Source organism: Aptenodytes patagonicus, chromosome 6 (assembly GCF_965638725.1).
Source record: "Aptenodytes patagonicus chromosome 6, bAptPat1.pri.cur, whole genome shotgun sequence".
NCBI classification, from domain to species: domain Eukaryota; kingdom Metazoa; phylum Chordata; class Aves; order Sphenisciformes; family Spheniscidae; genus Aptenodytes; species Aptenodytes patagonicus.
In genome coordinates this window covers 45,833,298-45,857,187 of record NC_134954.1, presented here as the reverse complement: position 1 = coordinate 45,857,187, position 23,890 = coordinate 45,833,298, and the positions used below count along the sequence as shown (strand labels likewise).

Sequence of the window (23,890 nt, the reverse complement as noted above, 5' to 3'; positions counted from 1 at the left end):
AGCTGAGAGAGCAGGGCATTTCCCACAAACCACCCGAGTTTTGCCCTGTCGGATCTGAATGTCCAGCAAAGGTGACCTTAACAGCCATGAAGCTGTTAAGCCACCATGGCGCATCTAACCCTCTATGTGCATGTGAGGTGGGACCATCACCACTTCCCTGTAACCTACTGGGGGCCGGCATGGAAAAATACAAGTGTTGTTGGCTTCTGAACACTGGTGCAGATTTGAGAAGCCTAACCCCTGGCCAGGCTCCTCGGCAGGCGTGAAGGAGCACAGCTTCACTGCCCGGTGCTGGCTTACACCAGCTTTGACTCTGACCACATGAGTAAAACAAAACCCCAACTCACACATGTGAGTTATCAAATGCCTCTATGAAATAATAATATAGACTAATTACTGCTTGCTTTACCTTCAGACCAACGCTGTTTTGATCAACGCCATCTCTAAATAGGTATTTCCTTTTTCTGCCCTCTCCTTTGCTGTGAGAGACCTTCAGGGTGAAACTGCTCAAAGCAGTTCAGCTTTGGCACAGTGCTTTCCCTGCCCTGCCTCACGTCACAACCTTTGGAAACTTGTTTCTATTTGCTTGTTTTACGGCTAAATTAAAATAATATCTGTTACAGTTGCAGTACTTTATTTCCAGGGACAAAAGTACTAAGCAGTTTTCTAATCCAGCAAAGAGAGAGACGGGTTAGAGAAACCTCTGACTGAAAATGTGGTAGCAAGTACTTCGGAATTAGGATGCAAGTTTGTAATGGCCAATGTGCAAAATCCTCTGGAGAAAACACTCAGGCAGCCTGGACTGAAGCTGGCTGAAACTTGCAATTTCTGTTTTGTGGAAAATTCCAACATTAAAAAACAATGTAAAACATACCAGTTTGTGCCAAGCAGGGCAAGCTGCCCGTACTTCTGAAAAATCCTGCAGCATCAGGAAAAGCTAGGAGGTTTCCTGTCGCAACGTGGAGAAGTCCTAGAAGTCCCCTGCCTGGGAAGGCCTTGGGAGCACAGGACGGGGGAGGTCCTGGAGTGGGGGACACAGAAATCCCGGGGTGTCAGGAGCTTGCTGGTTAACCAGGCAGAATTCAGCCAGGAATCAGCCCAGTGAGCACTTGCCCCTTAGGTCCTGCCTGGCTTTCAGAGAAAGTCGGTCCGTCAAAATACAAATGTTTCCAAGAAACTTTCTGTCTATGCTGAACTGGCACTTTACAAAGAAACTGCTATCGGTATGAACATCTGCGGTTATGGGTGGTCTCTCCTGGCCTTAAAATTCTATGAATTGGTGAAAAATATATGATAACAACTGTCGCTGTCAAGAGTGACTTCAGTCTGTGTTCAGAATAGTTCAAGTTCAGTCTGGCCTTTCCTGAAAATACGAAGTTTCATACAATCAAAATAGGTTTCAAACACATAAGCTGCTTTGACTGCATTTCTTCACTAACCTCTCAAGACACTGTGATCAAGATTTTCCAGATACAGTGATTCTGGACCCTCTTGAGGCAACCTTAAGAGATCTCTATTTCCAGAAATTATTACGGACCTGTCCTCTGGAAATTGGACTCCTTTATGACATGCCACGTTGCCCACTCAAGATCAGAGGCAATCAAAAATCACACAACATTTGAAAGCTTTATCCTGTATGTGTACTCATCTATAGTACCCTAGAAGGAGAAAGTTCATATGCAACACACATGTGCTGTGTTTTCGGGTTTTCATGAACCAGTAAGTATCAAGGCCAGAGACCTCCTGAAACAGTGATGTCCTCTCCCTGACCTTTTAGGCATTCTTGCTAAGACCAGGCACTTCAGATTCTCCGTATCTGCTTTTGACATCCTTGAAGTGCTTGACATGGGACTGGAGGAGTATTTGGAGCTAAGGCTTAGTGAGTCATGTCATTCACATCAAATGAACCAAATTATGTTGAAATACAGATTTAAATCCCTGCATAATCAACATTTATTGGACACAAGTAAAAAGAGACAGAAACAGATGAAAAGGCAATTAGCACTAGCTGGAACTATACATGTTTTGATTACTTCCTTCTGCAAGTCATTCATGGGATAATGTAATACACAGGTCAAAGCGATTTTGGAAAGGATGTTGCTAGCAACCTTCACATTCAGGCATTAGTTAGATGTGAAGAATTAATACATGCAAGTGATCCACAGAGCTCAATCTTAAATAGCAACAGCTTTAGCAGGGACTAGTGTTACAGAATTGGAGCACATCAAGAGATTTGCTGGGCAAAAGAAGGAATCCATTCTCTAAATCCTGTACCTCACTGCTTTGTGCAGCACCATCATGCACACAATGATGTTACCATGCTTGGGATATGTCCTGGTGGTACAAGAAAGTGCTCCAAAATATTTTCAATCCTTCCACGAGTGCTAGCACAGGGTTGCCAAAAATCTTTGATGACCAGGTTGTACAGGCTCTTTTTACCAAACTGATACAATCGAACTGATTTTATATAAGCAACAAGCTGACAAAAACGGTAGCACAACCGCTGCAAAGATGGGGTGCACACAGGCTAGCACCTTCCTTGTGGCATGAAAATGGTGGAGTGGCTTAGTTCAGCTTTTTGCTCAGAGAAGTCTGTCCAGCTGCAGCAGAGTTCACTCTCTGTATGTATTTCCCTTATGCTGGTGAAATTAACTGTTCCACTATTTGGGACAAGGGAGCAGCTGAGCCCTTTTCCATGCCTCCCACAGGCTGGCACTGCCAGATCCCCCAACTGTTACACTGTCACGAGGCAGACAGGACCCCACTGGGTGCAGTCAGAGAAATTTCTGTGCAAGCTTCTGCCCCGCAACTTCATTATTTGCCCCTCACTGTGCTAGGTGCTGAATGTACCTGCAGTACAAACAGCTCTCAGGCTGAGCAGCCAAGGAACACAAAAAATGGGAGAAAGGACAGGTAATTCTCCCTGCTTTTGCAGATACAAAAGTTCTGTGATTTGCCCTTATGGCCACACGGAGCTGGGAAATCAACCCTTCAGTCCTGAGCTGGAAAAAGACCATTCTGGCTCCTGCTGCAGACGCTCCTCTCCGTTTCCGTTCCACTAGAGCACATTAGGCTGACAACCTCCAGCGCTACACTGCAGGGATGCGAGGCTGCGCGTCCGTTCAGTCAGGGCCAGACTGACTGTTCTGGAGACAAAATCCCTTTCTGGTAGAGGGGCAGTCTGGAGGGGAACGAGGCTGACTCCTTACCTGGGCTGGCCAGGCTGCATCCCGACAGGACTAAACATCCCTCTTTGGGGGAGGGAGGGAGAGGGCAAGGTGAGAAGACAGTGTAATCCTTTCAGCTGAGACTCTGTCAGGGATGTTGCTAATTAGCAGAGAGGACGTGTTGTGGCTGGTGAGAGACAGACACGTTCTGTGTTGCGAGACAGTGCCTTCAACCAGCTCTATCTGTGAGACACGTACGCTGTGAGCCCCCTGATCGTGTTTGCATTGCGGGAGCCATCCCAGCAACACCAGCCGAGTCCCTGATGCCCGCTGTGCTGCCCTCAGCCTCGTGTGAAACCCGTGATGGGATTTTGGACAGACCAAAAGTCTTGGTTGTGAATCTTATTTTTGCTGTTCTAATATAATCAAACCTATTTTGTATAGAGTGGCTGTGGCTTCCAGGTTGTGGAAGAAGACTGGTACTGGAGCAGCAACTGCATTTCCTAAGCTTGCTCAGGTATCTTAAAGAGAGGAGAATGTTGTACCTGTAGCTAACAGAGGAAATGAGAAGGTATTTTCAGTCTCTACCAGAAGAGAGACAGCAGTCCAGAACTGTACGTGTGTGTGTGTGTGCATGTATCACTTTCATGTGCTGCAGTTTGGAAATGTTTCCAGCAGAGACTACTAAATTTGGTCAGTTGGTGTCTGGTCTAATTTATACTGAGCTGAATCCGCAAGAGCCCAGTTTAAGTTTGTGGGGTGGTGTGTGGTTGTGCTTGAGATCAGCACCTGTTCCAGCACCCCTGTATCCAAGGATAGCCGAAACACACATCCATTAGCTGAGAAGAGCCAACAAACTAACCACCAGACCCTGCAGCTTTCTTCCATAGATTTTATTTCGATTCCCTGACAACATAAAAGGAATCATTCATAATTTTGTGTCTCTGTATACCTTCCATTTGGGCTAAGATGCCCTGAATTTCTCCTCAATACTTAAGCACGTTTATGTGAGGTCAAACCTGCCTTATGGATCTTTTAACTTGGCGTATTTCTGAGACACAGCTAACTCTGATGGGCACATAAGCTCCTGACTAAACCTAGTACGAGCAGTTCAGGAGGTGAGCCGAGACTGATAACAGCAACAAGCTGATCCCTACAGAAGTAGAGATTAAACATATTCAGCTGCACACTAATGCAGCTACCCAAGACAAGCCCAAGCCGTGCTGGGCCAAAATGTGCTTTAAGAAGTTCTGTACGTACCAATGAAGGCTGTAGCATGACTGAGAGCTGGCACAGAAACGAGGGGAAAGGGGTGGATGCAGGTGCTGTTTGCACTGTGCAGACTTCTGTGGAGAGGGGAGGGCAAGGTTTGGTCTTCAGCCTGAGCAGATTCCTCAGCACTACTAAGCTGACAGAGTTGCTATCAGGCCTTTCCCTAAATAGATCGTAAAAACCTGTACAGGTGATTATTTTATGAGCAAAGAGGGAAACAACGGAAGCAGAAGAGAACAACAGCAGTGACCTCCAAGGTTCTGCTGAGGGAAGAGGGACAGGCCATGGACAAACACAGCCCAGCCGCAAGGTGTGTCGTGCCAGGCTGCAAAAAGGGACAGGGCTGCTTTAAAGGTCCTTGACACCGGCACAGTGCTGATCCCAAAACCATACCCCTGTGCCCTGCTCTGGCTGCAAAGTACCTCCTGTAATTGGCTACAAGCTTTAGAGAATGAAATCCAATTTACCTGCCACAAAGAAGAGCTGGATGGGGCCTCCCCAGAGCGTGGTGGGTAAAGGAGGGCTGCCAATTCCCATCCCCGAGCTGCTCCCCTCCCGGCCGGATCTGGAGGGAAGGGGGAAGGGGCAGCGGTGGCAGTAAGCGCAGGAACAATTCACTGGAGAGCCACGGCGCTCTTTGCAGTTTGCCCACTAATTACTATTAAGCCCTGGTTCCTTTTTGTGTTCCAAGGGGCGTCTTCAATGTGGCACTGCTTCTTGGGCCTTTCATGCGGCTGGGCGAACTCCTGAATAGCAGACTTCGCCCCCCCTTCCTCTCGCTACCTCTCTCTCTCTCTCTCCCTTTTTCTTTCCCCCTTTTGGTTTTCTGATAGTATTTTCTGTCCATGTTGTGTAAGGCCCTAAATGAATCTTGACTGCCCCTACGGCCGACTGGAGACGCACAAAAGCAGCCCATTCCAGTGGCCACAGCGCCATTGTGTGCCCTAACAATGCACTAATTGGCGGTGACAATTGTGCGGCTGGGGAGGAAGAGGGGGCCGTGGGGGGGGACATGGGTCTTTTCCAATCAGTGAGGCAGGTCAATAAAAAGAAGAGAAGGGGTGTGAGGAGCGAGAGACACGCTCTGCTCCCTGTCTCTCCCGTGTGTATGTCCCTGCCAGTCCCAAGCAGTTTGCTCCAAGGTCCCCCCCAAATTCCTACAGAGAAGGGTAAAGCGAATAATTTTAATGGGTGGCTATGCAGAGCAAGAGATGTGCAAACTAAAAGGGTCACCTCATTCTCCCAGGCTGTCTCACCATCCCAGAGGCTGAAGAGCTCATGTGATGAGGACACCACTGAGGTATTCATGGGAAAAGATCACACACAAAGCCAAGGGGATGCTGGTGCCACAGCACTCTGCTCTGGGTACACATGTGAGAGAGAGTGCTCACCTCTGACTGAACTGAGCTTAAAATCCCCTTTTTTTTGCACAAGGACAGTGGGATGCAAGGACAGGGTGTCCTACAGTGCTCTGCCGGGGTAGGTGGTGGTCCTGTGGAGTAGGAGCCTGCGGTGCTCTTGGGAGTAGGGGAACGAACCTGGACCACATCTTCAGCACCAGCTGAGCTGAGAACTGGAGGAATGAAAGGGACATCAGGTGCCATGGGACTGAGGCTGTTTATTGCCACTGTGACACCTCCCAGGACTCAGAGAGAGGGACCAACCCAGTCTTACACTGAGATTCGGCTGGAGTGAGCCCATGGACTCCGAGAGCTGCCCCAGTGTGAAGTCAGCCCTGGAGTTTGGAGGCTGATGTATCTGACAAGTGAGGGACAGATTTCAGCTCTATTCATTAGCTTTTAAGATAAAATCTGGGACAGGAAATGGCATGGGCAATGCTTCTGAGCAAGAAGTATGGAAGGCTCATCTAGTTGCCTAGGCTCAAAATTAATTCAGACAGTTGAGAGACATGGGGTCAGATGCTGAAGTGCTCAACACCTATCCACCTGTTTTCCAAATAGCCCATATCAGCTCCCTCAGAGAACAGTGAAGACCAGCAGGTGTAGAGCACTCTGGTTCCTGACAGGGAAAGCAAGGCAAGCCAGGCTGGCAGCAACACTCAGGTTTATGAAGGGCTCTGAAATGTCCCTCCTTGACAGAGATGCTTCTCCTTTTTGAAGCTGGCTGATTTTTGAGCAACATTGTCCAGAGCAGGGTCAGGAAGCAGGTAACTTTCCCACCCCTCGCAGGACAGCTGTGGAACTGCTATGACGGGGAACATTTCTGCTAAATGCTTTGATGGAAAAGAATTACCTCCTGCATCTGGAAAGAAGCAGGAAAACACATTCCCATGCAGTGGCATCTAACCAAGGAACAACTACCTAGGAACCACCTCTGATGGAAGAGCAATACTTTTCTGCAGCAAGACTAACAGGTCCCATGTATCAGCATGGCTTGGAGAAGAAACCTTGCCATAACCTCATGAAGAGCGGAGACAATGAGCAGGGAGGACAAACTGGAGCTGCAGACCCACAGACAGGCAGGCACTGTGCCTGGATCTAAACTCCCTGGTGCTCTGACTGATTGGGACTGGCATTTCAGTTTGGTCCACTACATATAAACACTGAGTTCAGCTGCAAAGTCTGGTCCTGCAGCCAAAATGTTGAGGGGAAGCCTACTGTGAGCCCAGTGTGAGAAGTGGAGCTGCAACAGCCTAGAGCTGAAAGTGTGCCGAGTCCAGGGTATGCTGTGTAGAAACCCTGGGACGCTGGACTCTTGCCCTTTTCACCTCATGGACACCCTAAGCACATTATTTTTCTTAATGTCATCTCTCAGCTTTTATGGGTCCTTGTCAGCATTTCTATGGAACACCAGAGGACAATTCAGTTCAGATATATCCCTGCTCCCAGGAGGAACCCTCATCTCTCTCCACTGATTGAAAGGTGGACTCATCAGCTGCGTTAGGCTCCTAAAATTTGGTGGTGGCAATATCCTCCCTGAGACAAAATCACTAGTTACCTGCTCTAAACATAGTAAATGTGCTGCTTCTGCTCGCCCTCCCCTAGCAGGCCTCCACACAGCTCCTGCCGACAGCTATGGAAACATTCCCATGGATTACCACGGGTGCTGGAGGAGGGCCTTATATAGTGAGACTTCTCTGCCTCCCCTTTGCCCTAAGCCCTTCACAGAAGTACTTTATTGTTTTATGACAGCGCAGTAACACTTGACATAAATCTCTAAGCACAGCTAAAAATGTCAATACTGTGTAAATACCTACAGTAGAGACGCATATTTTATTATACTTTCGCCCTCTTTTACTTGCTATCACCCAGGGTTAACTCTGTGCTATATGCACGTGCATTTTACAAGGAATCTGCCAATTTTATACACTGCTACAGCTCATGTCTCTAAACACTGAGGGCCCATCTCTGGTTCTTTCACAAACTGGAGCTTTCATTGGAGTCAGCAGAGCTTGTATCTGCTTAAAGGATCTCATGCTGTCTGTTAAATCAAAGACGAGTACTCTTCAGAAGTGCAGAGTCCAAGTCAGAACAGGACATTTTGCAATATGTACACAACAAACAACATCCACCAGTGTCACAAGCAATTGCGTGCCGATGTCTGATGACAGAATGGTACGTGCTGGGGTCTCAGTTCTTCCACCCTAATCTTGCTCCTGCAGGAGTCTGTACCCCCTGCTCCCAGAAATCAGTGGGATTACTTGCAGGGCAAGGCACAATTCAGTGGAGAGGCACTCATCATGTTTCACGACTTAGTCGCTGTACTTTAGGTATCTGCCTGCAGTGTCAGTCACAAATGAGATTAACTTATAACCTTTAGTGCTATGAAAGCACTTTGGACTCAACTGCTCCATGCACACTGATTAAATCTATTACTTTCTTACACAGATTCAGTAACTTGCACTTTCTTATTTTTAAACAATACTTAACTTTACTAACAATTCCTTCTTATTCACCTGTAAATACATCATATTGTATCTACACGATAAATACCTGGGAATTTTCAAGTCAATGAAAGTTCAGCCCTTAACACAAGCTATTATCTCACTTCTCTTGCTTTCCAGATGAGCCTCACAACTTCATTTTTAATATCGGAGGCTAATGCCTCGAACTCAATTATAGAAAATCAAAAGTCACTTACTATAAACAGCAGGCTGAGTTTTTAGCATGTTTACAGCCTCAACGCCAAGTTTTATATTTGTCTACGCTTAAAATGGTTGGAATTTACTCCTGCTTGCCTTGGAGACTTTGTCTGGTTTTACTTGTGACACCTGGTTATCTGAGATGCTTTTCACCACCTTCTTATAGTGGTAATACTCAGGCCTTTAGATGGGACCACTATTTTGGAGAGTATTTAGTTAAACAAGAACTATTTTAAAAAGACAGCCCAGAGCTATGTACACACACTCCCAGAATATTTTCGTTTGCCCTCAGCGTGCCTTTCACTGAAAAGGTATGGTAAGCCTCAGACCTGGAAGGTCCCTCTCCGTCCCTAAGGAAAGAAGGAGGAAGCTAGCTCCATTTGGGTTAATCTATTACTATACTGTAATTGGGATTGTATCATACATGTTATGGAAAAGTTGAAAGAAAAAAAAAAGTTTCCTTGAGCCTGGAGCACAGTTCTGGACAAGGAGCTTGTACCATTTGATTTATTTTAGACAGTGTCCGCAGGACTTCATAAACTTGTGGACACTGTCACTTAGTCCCAGAAGAAGGGCTGCATTTCAGTTCTGCCACCTTTTAGAAAACCAGCTAACTTCCCGTATTAAACCAAATACTGTTAATTCTGGTCTAAGAGCTAGAAGGGTAACTTTTTAAAAATGAACTGTCCTGACCTTTGAGAGAAGAGCTGGAGCTTGGCTTGGCATGCTCAGGTGATATGAACCATAATAGCACTCATGAGACTTGGCCATAGGAGATGATCAACTCTCCTGACTCAACCTATTGTAAAGCATTTAACATGCAACGAGAACGTGAAAGAACAAAATCCAAAAGACTGGCTGTTGGACCTACGGGGTTGTAAGATTTGCCCATGATCTAATACTCCCAAACACATAAGCTTATATGGTTATAAAACACTGACTTGTCCCACCAGCATGAGGAGTATCAACCATGAAGAGGACAAGGTGGGTGGATACTCTGTGGGTGCTAGTCTGTCCCCCTTGCTCAGCATCAGAAACAAATGCCACTTTGCTACCATTGCGCAAGGGACCTGGGGGGCCCGCTGAAATTCACAGTCTGACTGGTATTTTCTATGGCCTGCTGCATTAAAGGCTAGCTGATAAATTAACACAAATGGTTAAGAGAACAACCCAAAAAGCGTCACTTTTGGGGGTGTGCGTGCAGGAGTTAAGAACAGGGCTGCCAATGTCAGGTTTTATTGGCAGAGTTACACTTCACCGGAGAGCACAGCTTTCGCATAATGACAATGTACAACAGGGAGAAAAATCCCACCACTTCAGCTCCTGACTGAAACCAAAAGAAATGTTGCTTGAAACTCCAGCCCCACGTTGCCCATGACAGCTATTGGAGTATGTCCCTTCAGCAGCTCATTTCAGTGACGGTTCATACACTGTAACAGCACAACAGAGAAGCGGGGAAGGGGCAAGGAGGAGAGAAGAAGCTGTGTAAATACAGCCACAGGAGGACAGAAAAAAAACCCTGAAGTGCTCCTCCCAGGGCTCCCTAGACCCCATGGTCTCTGCTCTGTGTTGATGCTTTTTCCCACCATCTCTTACAGGGGTGAAGTGAGGAGGGGAGGTGGCAGTGAAAGGGGAAGGAGATGTCGTAACGGAATTTGCTCACCTTGTAAAGCAAATAAGGAGGAAGAGAAGGTCTTGCACATGGTTTTCTCGTGCAGCTTGTGTGGTCCCGGTCAAACATTAACTCTTTGCTTGTAGCCGATTTCATCACAGGGATGAAGTCCAAAGGTCCCTGCAGAACAGAGGATTGACATTCCTGGTGGACTTCTGGTCTTTCTGAGAAGGGGCAGGAGGGCAGTGAGGGAGGGGATATATCCTTCTCTTTGAAGGCCACGAGAGCATGGTGCTAGGTTTGGATTTCTCTGGGGACCCTCAGGCAGGGGGTTTAGGCTCATGAGCTCCACCAAGGCTCAGTGCTGCAATCCTTACAGTCATCAAATCCACAGCTCCAGGGAGCTGCAGAAGCTCCTCAGCTGCTGCACTGGAAGAAGCAGCCCAGAAGAGCAGGAATCACGCTTGCTCCTACATCTGTCGGTTGGAGAGCCCTTACTATGTGGGCAAAATCCTGCCCTCCCAGCCCTTCAGTGGTTCCTTCAGTCCAGCTGGGAGATGCCTCCCTCACTTAGGATTCAAGGCCTTTAGCCTGGACCCTTTTGGCAGTGGTCCATGTGACAGCCACGCAGTGGGGAGCTGCCTCCATGTGCCTCCCGTGTGCCTCCCAGGAGCTCCGTATCCAAAGGTGCCCAACAACAGCTCCCAGTAAGCTCCCCTGGGAGATGTTGGGGATCAGCACCATTAAAAATCCAGGCATTTGTGGCTTTCAAAAAACACTTAAAGAGATTTAACTGGGAATCCAAACCTACAAAGCCTGATGCAGTCACTGACAGTATTTCCAGAGACCTTCTGGCTCAGACCCAGGAACGGTTAAATATCATAATTTGCTTAGATTTGGAAGACTTTCACCAGCAGATTAGCATTTTTAAGGAAACTAGCACTCTTTCAAAACTTGTCCTACCCATGGTGCAGTACCCACCAGAAGGCAAATTAAAAAGGACGAGTAACTTTTTTTTAGTGTTTATTGAGAGTTGCCTTTATACACGAGGGACCGGTGTTCTGATGCTGTGACAAGCGAACCCAAATAAACCCTGCTCAAGTGCCAACAAGCAATTCAACTCACTGAATTTAAATTATAACATTATTACACATTAATAATAAATTAAGACTATTGCCTAATAGTTGCAAATAATTTTAAAAAAGCCTTGTCAAAAGTAAAAAAACCCAAAACAAACACAAGAACAATGAAACACACATAATGATGTTGCCAATAAGTTAACAGAGTAGCACACACACGTAAGGGTTTTCCAAAAACTCAGGGTGCGCTGCCAGTGATGCTAAAATCCATTGCAAGTGCTGCAGGTGAGCTGGTGCTCTGGCGGGAAGGAAAGCCCGGGCTGCCAGGGACAGCACCAGCCGCTGCGCTCTGCTGTTCACGCCTGGCTTCCCCCAGCCTCTAACTGCCTCAACTGAACTAAAGTTGATTTGGAAACTGCCTTTATCGCTTAAAACCCTTCAAACACACATTTTGCCCATGAATTCTTACTTTTGCTTAGCTCAAGTATAGAAGGGTCTGGTATAAGCTAACCTGATATCACAGGTATCAATGCCATTAAAAATCAGTCTGAAAACACACTTTAGTTTAAGCAAGATCAACTTTGTAGACAAGCGCATAAGCAAAACTGAAACAAATCCTTTTTCCACCAAAACAACGCTATGTATTCAAGGATTTATATTGGTTTAACGCGTGGATTAGACACGAATAAATAAATAATTGAGCCACTGACACTGGTGCACGTAGATGAGGCCTAATACACTTTGGTCCTAGACAGCTGATAGCTTTCCAGGCCTGGATTTCTCTGATGCTGCCCACAAGTGGCATCTTTGCGATTTGGATTAATGGCCACCCTAAGGAATTTTGATGAAATTGCCATTTTAAGATATAACCCAAGCCAATGTGTGCACACCAGGGTTTTCAAGTAAAGAAGGACTTTGCACATTATCAACCGCGCTGTTTCCTCACTACACTGCTAAAATGCAGTGACAGCACTGCTGTTGTCTAACGGGATTCCTGCTACTGGTGTCAAACGTGGACTTAAAAGATCACAGTCAGTATGGACGTGTGCCCAGGGCTGACACATGCTGCAAGAGTTAGCCACGTACTTTAGCAAATAATGGTAAAATTTAAGCAGGTTAACCCTTCTCTAAGGTAATGCTGACCAAACCCTTACTGGGTTAGCCTTCAGGGAGCCAGGCTGCATTAAAATTAAGCTTTGAGGAAAAGCCTTCACTCCCACTGCACTGGACCCAGCTGTGCCATGCGGGTAGGGAGCGCCGTATGGGAGTCCCTCGCCATGTGGTGTGGGCTGGCCAGTGATTCCAGGAGGAGCAAAATTACACGTGACCTGATCCCGTTTTAATGCCCAGTGCTTGCCATTATTATATATGCAACAGCTCCTGAAGGTCTCGCATAAGCACAGCCGCATTTCTGGCTGAAGAGAAGCCCAGCTAGTCTCCAAAATACAGGTAATAAAAACCAATGCCACATCCATGCCATCCTTTCTCATATTTCCCTCTCACAGCACAGACAGTAAACAAATTTTATGGTCACCACTCCTAGCAAGATGGAAACTGCCATAAGCAAGGGTTTCGAGCTCCAATGCCAAACATGCTGCATCATGGCAGAGCATTCCTGACAAAATTCTTCACTTTTGAAAATTTAAGGCACCGAATTGAGCAGAAGTGAGGGGTTTCCATGCAGCTTGGTGTCTTCAGAGCTGGTATATGCAGCCTGTAGAGCTCACTTCATGAGGGCAGAACAAGCAAAACTGATTTACTCAGCTGCCCCTGCAAAAGAGCATGCACAGCCACGGGAGAGTTTCAGTTTAAGCCTACAAGTTAATCGAACAGCAGATTCAATCAGGAAATCCAAAACAGGAAGATAGACACTAATATACAGTACTGTAAGGCACTCCTACTGGGAAGGGAAAATTGGAAGGCAAATTACGAAGGAGAGAATGATCAGACTCGACTGGTTCAAAAGCAACACAATGAGACATGAAGCTCAAAGTCTAGCTGTAGGCTCAGCACTGTGAGCAAAGACAGGGACAGAGACAGTGAAAGAGAGAGAGGGGACTGGCTTGCAGTTCAGCAGCAGAAAAAAAGAGAGAAGATTATGATGATTATTCAATTACATTTCTTTTATACAGATCAACAGTCGGCTGCAATCCAGGCCGTGACCTTGGCAAGCCTGGGAAACTCTCGGTGGCTTCTGTTGCTACAGGGAAAAAGCAAAATACAACTGTGCAGCTTCCCCATTTCATTGTAAACAGACATCCTCTGCTTTTTTTTTTTTTTTTTTTAAGTCTTTCAGGACATTATCATCAATCCATTATAACACACACAGTATCCTGATATTAAGAGAAGCCTTGACGAGAGGAGCTCTAGAGGTACCCTGATTATTCACTCCTAACAGGACCATCAGAGCCTGTGGAGTATTGTGAAAAACTCAAGTTCCTCACCAAAAAGAACCTTCTCTCACTTATCTAGGAAACCCTCACAACTGCCAATTCCTATCATCCCAGCAATGAGCTCATATTGGCATGTGCCAGCCAGGATATTGTGTCATATCACAAAGCCATCATTTTTCACTAAGACAGACAAAGAAAAGCAATAGAAAGATTTCTACACAAGAGATCCAAATTTCTCGTTTTATAGGTTGATAATATAAAAAAAGCTGCGGTTTGCATCCCTTAGATAGGTCCTTCTCCCCATTAAAGGACAGCTAGAGGGTCAGGGTAAAGAGGAAAAGAGACTTGACTAAGGATCTCTACAGTGTCCTAGATTAAAATAATCTCAGACTAACTAAACTGAGATGAGAAGTTTCTAAGTAGTTGTAGAAGGTCAGGCTATAGTCCATTGCAGTGAAGCACCCTATTTCTACACTGATTAAAAGTTCTGTACAAGCAAAAGCAGCAACTGGATGTACAGATCAATTCCTCCACCGTCAGCTATGAAAGCACCTTCTCTGTGAAGGAGACAAACAGCACGTTTTGTTCTTGATTCACAATGAAATGCTATTGTTCAAATGTATTTCATGCATGGGTAGGATGGGACTAGAAGTACCAATACATTAATTTCACCTGTGTGTGTGTGTGTGTGTGGAGAGATTGTGCAATCTGGGAAGACCCCAGGTACTTTTCCAGCTGATGCCCACCAGTCTGCAGAGCAGAGCCGCATGCAGGCTATGGGCTGCAGAATGGGAAGAGTAGCACTGGGGACCAGCATGCAGCACTGTTAGTACAGCAGAGACAACCGTGCAAGGGTACAGTGTTGTCTGAAACCCAAACCACCTACAGAACTCCAGGCTGAGTCTCCTGCTAGCATGTGGCTCTTGCAGGAAAACTGTCTTTTTAGAGTTGGGTCTTTTGAGAGTTAGTAATGTGAGCAGTAGTTTGTGTTTATTCTTTTGCCTTGCAATTCTGAAAAACGAATAGGGCTTGTTCCCACTGCATCGGCACCTTCTGAGGGCAGGATCAAGCCTTTCATTATGCTTATGAAAGGCAGTGACAGAAGACTTTATCTTACCTGTTCATATGGAATAACTTTTTTTGGATAGGAGCTAGGCATCCCTGAGAGGAAAGCATCTTCCACATTACAGTCTGCTCCTATAGCTACCATGAGAAGTTATATTACTTTTCCAAGGTAGAAATGAACGTGTATCCATTTTAGGAACTGGCTTGTTTACAACAACGTTGGATTTTAAAGAAATGAATCTGATCTGTATTGTACAGTATCCTTTTACATAAAGCTTTGGGCGCTGCCAGCATATCGTAACAACATGCTTTTGCTCTTTGCCAGTAGTAATGGCAGTGGTTCTGGACCCATGACTAATTCCAGCAGTTTTGCCAACATCATATTCTTTTTTACTGTAAATCTCAGTTCGCAAAGAAACTGTTCTGTAACACCTGTACAAACCCAGAGTAACTCCAGTGCTGTCTATGTTGTTATTCCAGAATTCAGCTAGAATATCTAACCACCCACACAACTGGTACTTTGGAGATCAGGACATCTCTCAAAGTAACTAATAGTTTGCAATGTCTGAACCTGGATTCCTTGACTCCATAGGGTTTTTGACAGTGCACACAAGCAGCCTTCTCTAAACCGAGCTGGACATGAACCAGTGCTGTAAGGTATCTTAAATACCAGAGCACGATGATATGAAAAATACCACCTTTTTTCCTTTAATGACCCACCATTATGTCTAGAGCTAATTCAAAATAGCACCTGCCAGATTCTGACAGTTTCAGAGCTACTGGCTTTGCCACAGGACTAGTTGTAGTGACACATGCTGAAAAACATGGGAGCGTACTGTTTATTCAGCCAGTACCACTGCAGTTCCTGTTTGCATGACTAATTCCACAATACTTCCCCAGTGTTTGCATTTGTGAACATGCAGGGAATTCTTCACGTGGGAATGGACTTGCAAGGAATATATCTTTAAGGATGATAGCCGAAAGCAACTCATTTCACATGAGAAAGAGTGAGCTGAGAGGCATCCCTGTGTAGGGGAAGTATTAATTTTAGTGACAAAGGTGCATGATTCACCAGGTTTATTAAATACGGGAATCCCTATACTATGCCAAGAACAAGGAAAAACCCTCACTTCCTTCCAAAGAATCCCACTCTGAGAAGGACTTCTGGAAAAGAAAGGCACTGGTTGTTTAATGTATACAGATATAAACATGCTTTTATATATATATATATAGTAGTTGCACTCAAATTTGAGAAAGCTCAGATTCAGCTACTTTCTTTGACTGGAGGCTGGAAAAGGTAACCACTTATACTCCAGTACAAGGCAATTCGTTGTAGCATTCTACCTATTAACGTAAGCATGATGTACCCTGTTCTTTTATTTAAAATACTTCAGCAATTAGTGAGGTGCTTCAATGATCAGGACTGCTTTCTGCCTTGAATACAACAGCCTGCAGATTATACAGGAAGCAAAGATCAGTATTCTGCATTTTCACAAACCTATGTGAGAGGAAAAATACACATGCATGCGACTGGCTTTTTTCTCCTGAAACCATATTTGCTCTCTGTATATAGATGTGTGTGCATATATATGTGAATGCTTTCATATGAATGTAATACACACATTACTGCAGGGTCTGGAGAAAGAGTTAAGAATGTGGATTGGAGGGAGGAGGATCTCTAAGTGCTCACTGGAGGTGAAGCCGCAATGAATTAAACGTACTACCAGTGATGACTCACATCTCCCAGTTAAATCCATCACATACTCCCTTTTCACAATATACATAATTTACCGTGTTTAATACTTCCCTGTGTTCCAGGTGTGTGGAGCAGAACCATACCTTGAAGAACTTCGCTCTCCACCATGGAAGTCACTACAGAAGTATAAAATCCCTTAGAGCTCGCAGAGGACACAGGACACAAATCGCACGTGAGCACAGCAAACTAGTGTTTCACAATTTTGGAGGTATTTTCTAACTAACGTGGGCAAGACCACTTTCCTGACCATCAGTCTAACAGGTTCAGGTTAGAGAAACATTTAAAGTAAACTTCACGAAATAAAAACAAAACCAATGTGGTCACTTAAAATGTCTTAAAATATGAGACTAGCAGGAGGTCAGAACCAACATCATGTTACTGGAGATGAGGACGTGGCCTCACATAGATCAAGAATAACCAGGGTAAAACTCGATGGACTTCAGTGACAGAGCTTGACTGATATACCCAGCCTGAACAAAAGCAGCAGCAAGTCCCCTGCTTATTTGCATATGGAATAGTTCACTGGGGTGGTTATAAATATATAATCATAGCTGAAGGAATTATTCCGCGTCTTATGTTTGCAAGGACCCTGAATAAGGTTTGATGGGAGATACTTTTCTTTCTTCAGGGAGGAGTGACATGTAAATTCACTGATCCTTTAAAAATAGCTCTCTGGAAACATGAGGAAATGGAACCACGTGTCCACATCAGAAGGAGCAGGTGGGTTTAAAACCATTCCTGCCCTATTGGGTTCTGTGAAACACCTCACCAGAACCTCTGCCAAGGCTAATAATAAATAAATAATACCCATAAATAAGTAGATGATTCATCAATTCTAAATGAACAACATAAAAAATAATGTGGTCACGGCAGCAAGTATTTTCTGCCTTGAGGAAAGGTCTTCTCCAGAGGTGGAAAGGAAAAAGTTGGGTGCTTAATTAGCTAGACCTAAAGCATTTCAAGTAAACCACATTTTATATGAGAGCTAGCGGCTGGACTTCAACGCAAAATGCAGTTTAGCCATTGGTATTTCAAAGCCAACAAGGCTTTATGGCCACTTTGGCAGCTGCTATTCACAGATGAGGAAGGTCAGATATTATTTTGCAAAAAGATTTTTGCCTGGCTAAGCTGAGAAGTTGCTTGAGCTGGCAGCTGGGAAAGGGATTCTCTTCAGGCTGGCCACTGCCTTAAGGAACTCATGTGTTCTGATATGACAACTCAAACATGTTGCAAGACTCTTCAAAGTTTTCGTCCATATTCAGTCGCTTCCAGAAGGATTTCTGCTTCTTCTGCAATTCTTTACGCACACACCTGGGGCATGGTACAGCCTTCACTTTGCACTCAGAGTGGAAGACAGCACCACAGCTTTCACACCTGCAAACACAAATTAGTGTCAAAATTGAATGACAAAATAGGACCAGAGCATGCAATGGACTTCACATGGATTGTGGGCAGTAGACATTCCTTCAAACAGTTCTGGTAGTGCAAAGAGCACTATATTTCAAAAGAGTGGGGTTGTAAAAGACACTGGCTTGCCCACACCTCTTCTGGTGTGAAGCTACTCAGGACCACTAAAATAAGTTGATTTGCATCTATTTGCAGTCACTGAGAATCTGTCCCAGCACTCCTCCTCCACAGACAGAAATTTTCAGCAGGATTAATACTTATCTTATTATTAACTAGCATTCAGGTCTATCACAGAATAGACACCAATTTTGTTTTATGAAAGACAAGTTTGCTGCTTTGGTTTGTAAATGAGGAGTAACAATATTCATTTCCATTAAGATATATTTGAGTATTTGCAACAGCCAAGATGACTGTTTCCTCATTGAAGTTCCAGTGGTCAGCTGTTCTGGAAAGATGTCGTGGTTTAATTTCAGTCGGCAACTAAGCACCACGCAGCCGCTCGCTCACTCCCCCCCACCCGGTGGGATGGGGGAGAGAATTGGAAGAGCACAAGTTAGAAAAACTCGTGGGTTGAGATAAAAACAGTTTAATAATTGAAATAAAATGATAATAATAATATGATAATAATAATAATACACAAGTGATGCACAGTACAATTGCTCACCACCCGCCGACCGGTGCCCAGCCAGGCCCCGAGCAGCGGCCCCCCCGGCCAGCTTTCCCCAGTTTATGTACTGAGCATGATGTCACATGGTATGGAATGTCCCTTTGGCCAGTTTGGCTGTGCCCCCTCCCAGCTTCTTGTGCACCTCCAGCCTTCTCAGTCGGTAGAGCATGGGAAGCTGAAAAGTCCTTGGCTAGTGTAAGCATTACCTAGCAACAACTAAAACATCGGTGCGTTATCAACTTTGTTCTCATCCTAAATCCAAAACACTGTACCAGCTACTAGAAAGGAAATTAACTCTATCCCTGCTGAAACCAGGACAAAAGAGTAAAAGTACAGTCCACTTCAACGGCAGGAGAAGTAATTCCGCAAAGTAAAAAATGAAACAGAGGTAGGTGATATTTTCTGCTCTGTGTCCTGTGGAAGATCGGACTAGATCAACACAGTTATAGCTTCCGGCATTCAAAGGTGTGCTATTCTGTTCTCAAATGTGATATTATGACTTCAAACAAATCAACTGCTCAAACAAGATGACTGGATTACTTTTGGGGCACTCTGAGGCAATGGATGTAATGTCACAGCAGATCAAGCCCCCGTTCCAGATGGCTGTGGAGCAATGAAACATCTGGTGATCGTGGAGTGGGCTACAACTAAACAGATGGACATTCTCAGCCTTTCAATGTAAATAACTATCCGTAGTGATGAGTAAGTCACTACAGCTTTGTAACCAAATGAAAAAAATAAAAGGAGGACAGTGTCAGAGATACAGAGTCTTAGATTCCAGCTGGATAATCAAATAATGAAAGCAATAAAACATCAAACTTTAGAGCAATTTTGAAATACAAATGAGGGGCACTGATCACCCTGGTGACTGTGGGAAGTCTTGAAATGCCTCGCATTTTTCCTTTTTCGCAGCTGTTGTAATCAAATGACTATATGAGAATTCAAGTGTCCATTGTTATATCTTTAGTGGGTTGGTTTTGTTTGTTTACTTTGAGCTTTTTTTGTTGTGGTTTTTTTTTTCTTAGAAATAAGGTTCTTGTCTTCAAGACTGTGAAGAAAAATTGAAAACGTGAAGAAACAAACCCCAAACACTGAGAAGCCATAAGGCAAACTGTAATATTTGGTATACGGTCTGGCAATACTGAGAGAAGTCCATACGCTAATAAAACCTGTGTCCTGGTTTCGGCTGGGATAGAGTTAATTTTCTTCCTAGTAGTTGGTACAGGGCTGTGTTTTGGATTTAGTATGAGAATAAAGTTGATAACACACTGATGTTTCAGTTGTTGCTAAGTAGTGCTTACACTAGTCAAGGACTTTTCAGCTTCTCACGCCCTGCCAGCAAGAAGCTGGGAGGGGGCACAGCCAGGACAGCTGACCCAAACTGGCCAAAGGGCTATTCCACACCATGTGACGTCATGCTCGGTATATAAACTGGGGGGAGTTGGCCGGGGGGTGGTGACCGCTGCTCAGGAACTGGCTGGGCATCGGTCGGTGAGCAATTGCATTGTGCATCACTTATTTTGTATATTCTTTTATCCTTATTAGTATTATTATTTTCCCTTCCTTTTCTGTCCTATTAAATTGTCTTTATCTCAACCCATGAATTTTACTTTTTTTTTTCCCTGATTCTCTCCCCCATCCCACTGCGGGGGGGGGGGGGTAGTGAGTTAATGGCTGTGTGGTGTTTAGCTGCCTGCTGGGTTAAACCACAACCACCTGTTACCTATATTAGCTGCATCTGCATCTCACCCGTAACTTTTAAAAAACTGTTCCTGATCTGGCTGTGCTTTAAGTTTTATGCATGGGTCCAAACACGGTCTAAATATCAGTAACTGCAGAGCTTTAGGAAGGCTATGCAGAGGTTTAGAGAGGCACTCTTCTAGCTAGCATAAGCTGATAAAACTCAAATAATAAGTAAGGAAAAGAAAGTTAAAGAGGCTGAGTATAATGCTGTATATCTACTAACTACTGTGGTCTCTTGCAGTAAAACTTGATTGTCATATTTCTAAGTCCAGCTAGTGAGTCTAAATCTGGTTTTGAATCAAGAAACTGGCTCACACAGAGATATTTATCAGTTCTGTGCTCAGAGAGTGTGTGTTATGGCCCTGATCCAGTGAAGCACAGAAACACATGCTTAGGACTCATATCCCAGTGATTTCCTTGGGATTACCGATCTGCCTATAATTAAGCATGTGCTTACGTGCTTTGCTGGATCGGGATCTCCACGAACAGACACACTAATGGATGAGGGAGAGACAGAGAAGACAGCAGTGTCTTTAAAACTTTACATCATTCTGAACTGACACTAATGGTGATTTTATCAAGCTAATTCTCCCTTGTTAGTCAGCAATTTACAGTGCCCTGGAAGTTGCTAGAGGGTAATGATTGATGAGGAGTGTAATTTTGTGCTCTCACATTGCCACTCCCTACGCTCGCTCAATATTTCTCCACAGTACGGATGGAGGTGACAAAACTTATCAGAAATTGCTGCTGAAATGGATGGAGCAGGATGAGAGAGGAGCTAGCACACCTGCTCTTCCCAGTCAAAGGCCATCAGCAGAGAAAAAGATTGATGGTGTTTAAATTAATACGAATTCATTTTTCAGAAATAAGCTCAGTGGAAAAAAATAACAAACTTCTCTCACATCACTCAGAACCAAAAGAGAGAGAAGAAATGTCTGCACTGTTATTTATTAGAGCTGGTGCAACAGCTGAAGCTCTGACCAGGACCCCACACTGTCAGGCACTAACCAGAGCCAGCCCCAGATCTCAGTCCACTGCACCAGCAGCCATTGTGACCATCGTTGGTCCATTCTGGTGCCCCCGCCCCTGACTGCCACTCTGAAGACTTATTTTCTGCTTTCTCCGGTGAAGGCTGATGTACTCCCAGCCTCAATCACAAGGTGCAGATGACAACAAAACAGCAGCCTGGAAGAACGGTGCTCTGAATTGGAGAACAAAGCTGTCTCTTGCTCTCTGCAGGGACAGGTAGAGAGGATACCTGGGTCAGCCTTCACTGCATGCTTGTATCCCCTCACTGCTAAAGAAACTCAGTCACCGGGGTGGGAGGGCAATGCTGATCCTGCTCTGCCTTTGGGCAAATGGTAAGTTATTCCCTTTAAAGTGATGGAGCTATACTACCCCAAGCCATCTACAGCTTTGCTTTTCATCATATCAAATACAGTCAGTCTTAACTGACCCTGGAAATGTCAACTGGTTGATCATTCCTAATCTCACTGGGAGAAATTTTCCAGTGACACCAAAAACCCCACCAAAATTATATTCCTTCTTAGAATATTACAAATAGATTGCTTCTTAATTAATCCTAACATCTAATTTTATCTCCACATGTGAGTTTCACAGGTTTTTTTTACTGTTGTTTTCAAGCCTCAGTATTCTAAAATGCTTTTATTTCTCTGGAGAAAAAATACATTTTATAGTCTATAAAAGGCTCACGCAATAGTTCACTACACTTAGTTATCTTTCCCTTAACTCTTGATGTTGTCATAGGTAATTTACAGTTCAGGTACTATTTCTGAATCCTGACTTCTTCTTTGGCTAGAGGCCAAAAAGTCCCTGCATCTTTTGTGAGACTTCTATATACCACTGATAATAAGCTAATGAGCCCGTAGCCATTCAGTCCTTTCATGTGTCCTTCTTTAATGAATGATATTGCGATACTGCACATTAACAGCATCTTCCTATTTTTCGAACATCATTTGAAGAATTGGTGAACATCGCATGTTGTTTTCATACAGACTTTTAGTCTTCTAAGAAGGCATCTGAAATAGCTTCCTCTCTATTTCAGTGTTTTCTCTCTTTTTTCTCTTTCCTGACCAACTCAATTTCTGTTGAGACTATAGGGGGTGTTTTATGTTTTAAGGATGTTTTACTTGTTTGAACACCAGAGTAACAGAAATGCAGAGAATTATTCAATCCTCTAAATAATTTCTATTGCACTGAAAAGTGTAAGAGAGAAAGGGCAAAGTTTTCCACAGCCAGACAGGCATTATAATGCTCTTATTATTATCATTACTAGTTACAAAAGAAAAGCCTTTCTACATTAAAAGCATAAAATCATTCCTTGCATGCTGAGGAAATGCCAATGTTAGTACCTCCCATTAAGTGTGGGCATTTGAAATATATACATATCAATACTTGGTAAATTGTAAATTCTGGCAAATTCTTTTCATGCTTCCCATATGTATTTCACAGGCTTATGGCTCAAGTAATTCTAGATTCTGCACAACCAATTGATTATATTCATACTTCTCCTCTGTACTGCACCACCATTTAGGTGCCCATGGATAAGATCAGGTGCCCAAAGAGCGGGGGTGCAACACAAAGAGGCCTCAAAGACATTCCACCTAAAGTAGACAAAATAAACCAGGGATGATCAAACGGTGGCCCAGGATGTCATCTGAAAGACAGATTTATTTGTCTCCTAGGAACCTTACAGGTTGACAGACTGACCAGCGTGACCGTGTTGGGATGAAGCTGCTGGGACTAGCAAGGTTTATTAGGACAGCTTCAGTACCACGCACATGGGCTGTACCTGTCTGGCTTCCAAACACCAAGCGGGGAATCAAAGAAGCTCATGGTTATGCTGTTCGTCCCTGAAATGAACAAACAGTGGATGACAGATATACCACCATTCCCACCTCACAAACGGGAAACAAGAGGTGAACTGACTTGCTCAAGGTCAGCCAGGAGCTCTTAGAAGAGCCGAGAAGGGCAAAGAGCTCCCCTGTCTCACTGCAGTGCCATATTCACCCACCATCCTTTCTCTTGTAATTTTATACATTAACTTTCATTTTTTCATTTAAAAACCCACTTCCTCTGTGCCAGGCCTCGCATACGTTTGCTCAAGTGAATAATCCCATGAAAGGGATTTCAGTAAGGATTTGATTTAGGGCTGAACCCTTCATTGACTAGAACTCTTCAGTTTTTTTCTTTCCCTCCATGCAAAGTAAAAACAAGATAAAACAGGGTTGTTCATTATGCTTTCTTTAGATGATGCTATACATTCACCAAGCATCCAAAATACTAAGCCACCTGTAAAAAAGCCCAAAGAGCAAACCACAGTAGCTGAAGTAAGCCTTGCCTAGGGATTCCAGCATGATCACCATCCCCACGCTATGCACATGTGCCTGTCTGCAAGTATTTCTGAATTGCTCAGCTGTGAATATCACAGCCACGCCCTTCAAAACTCTCAGGGACTTTAGCAGAACACAATGAAAAGGAAAACGGACTAGCCTGTGTTCATTCACAACACAAAAAAAAGCCCCAAAGGCAATCAATGCCTGACATATGTGCAGCAATATTATTACAGTTGCCTAGGAACCAACGCAAGGAGCCTGCCTAGGGAGG

The 23,890-nt window shown here is 44.4% G+C and overlaps 1 protein-coding gene across 3 annotated transcripts in view; it reads right to left on the bottom strand.

The window, feature by feature from the left end:
- Positions 1 to 10,291: 10,291 nt before the first annotated feature.
- Positions 10,292 to 23,890, bottom strand: part of PLEKHM3 (pleckstrin homology domain containing M3) — a 99,423-nt gene continuing 85,824 nt past the window's right edge. For 2 of the 3 annotated variants that reach the window (XM_076342387.1, XM_076342388.1), the window contains one exon: positions 11,160 to 17,820. In XM_076342387.1, coding sequence (XP_076198502.1) covers positions 17,643 to 17,820 — 178 coding nt within the window. In that variant the 3' untranslated portion in view covers positions 11,160 to 17,642. Of the gene's footprint in view, positions 10,334 to 11,159; positions 17,821 to 23,890 lie in introns of those variants that run through there. The other variant, XM_076342389.1, reaches the window with a different exon arrangement.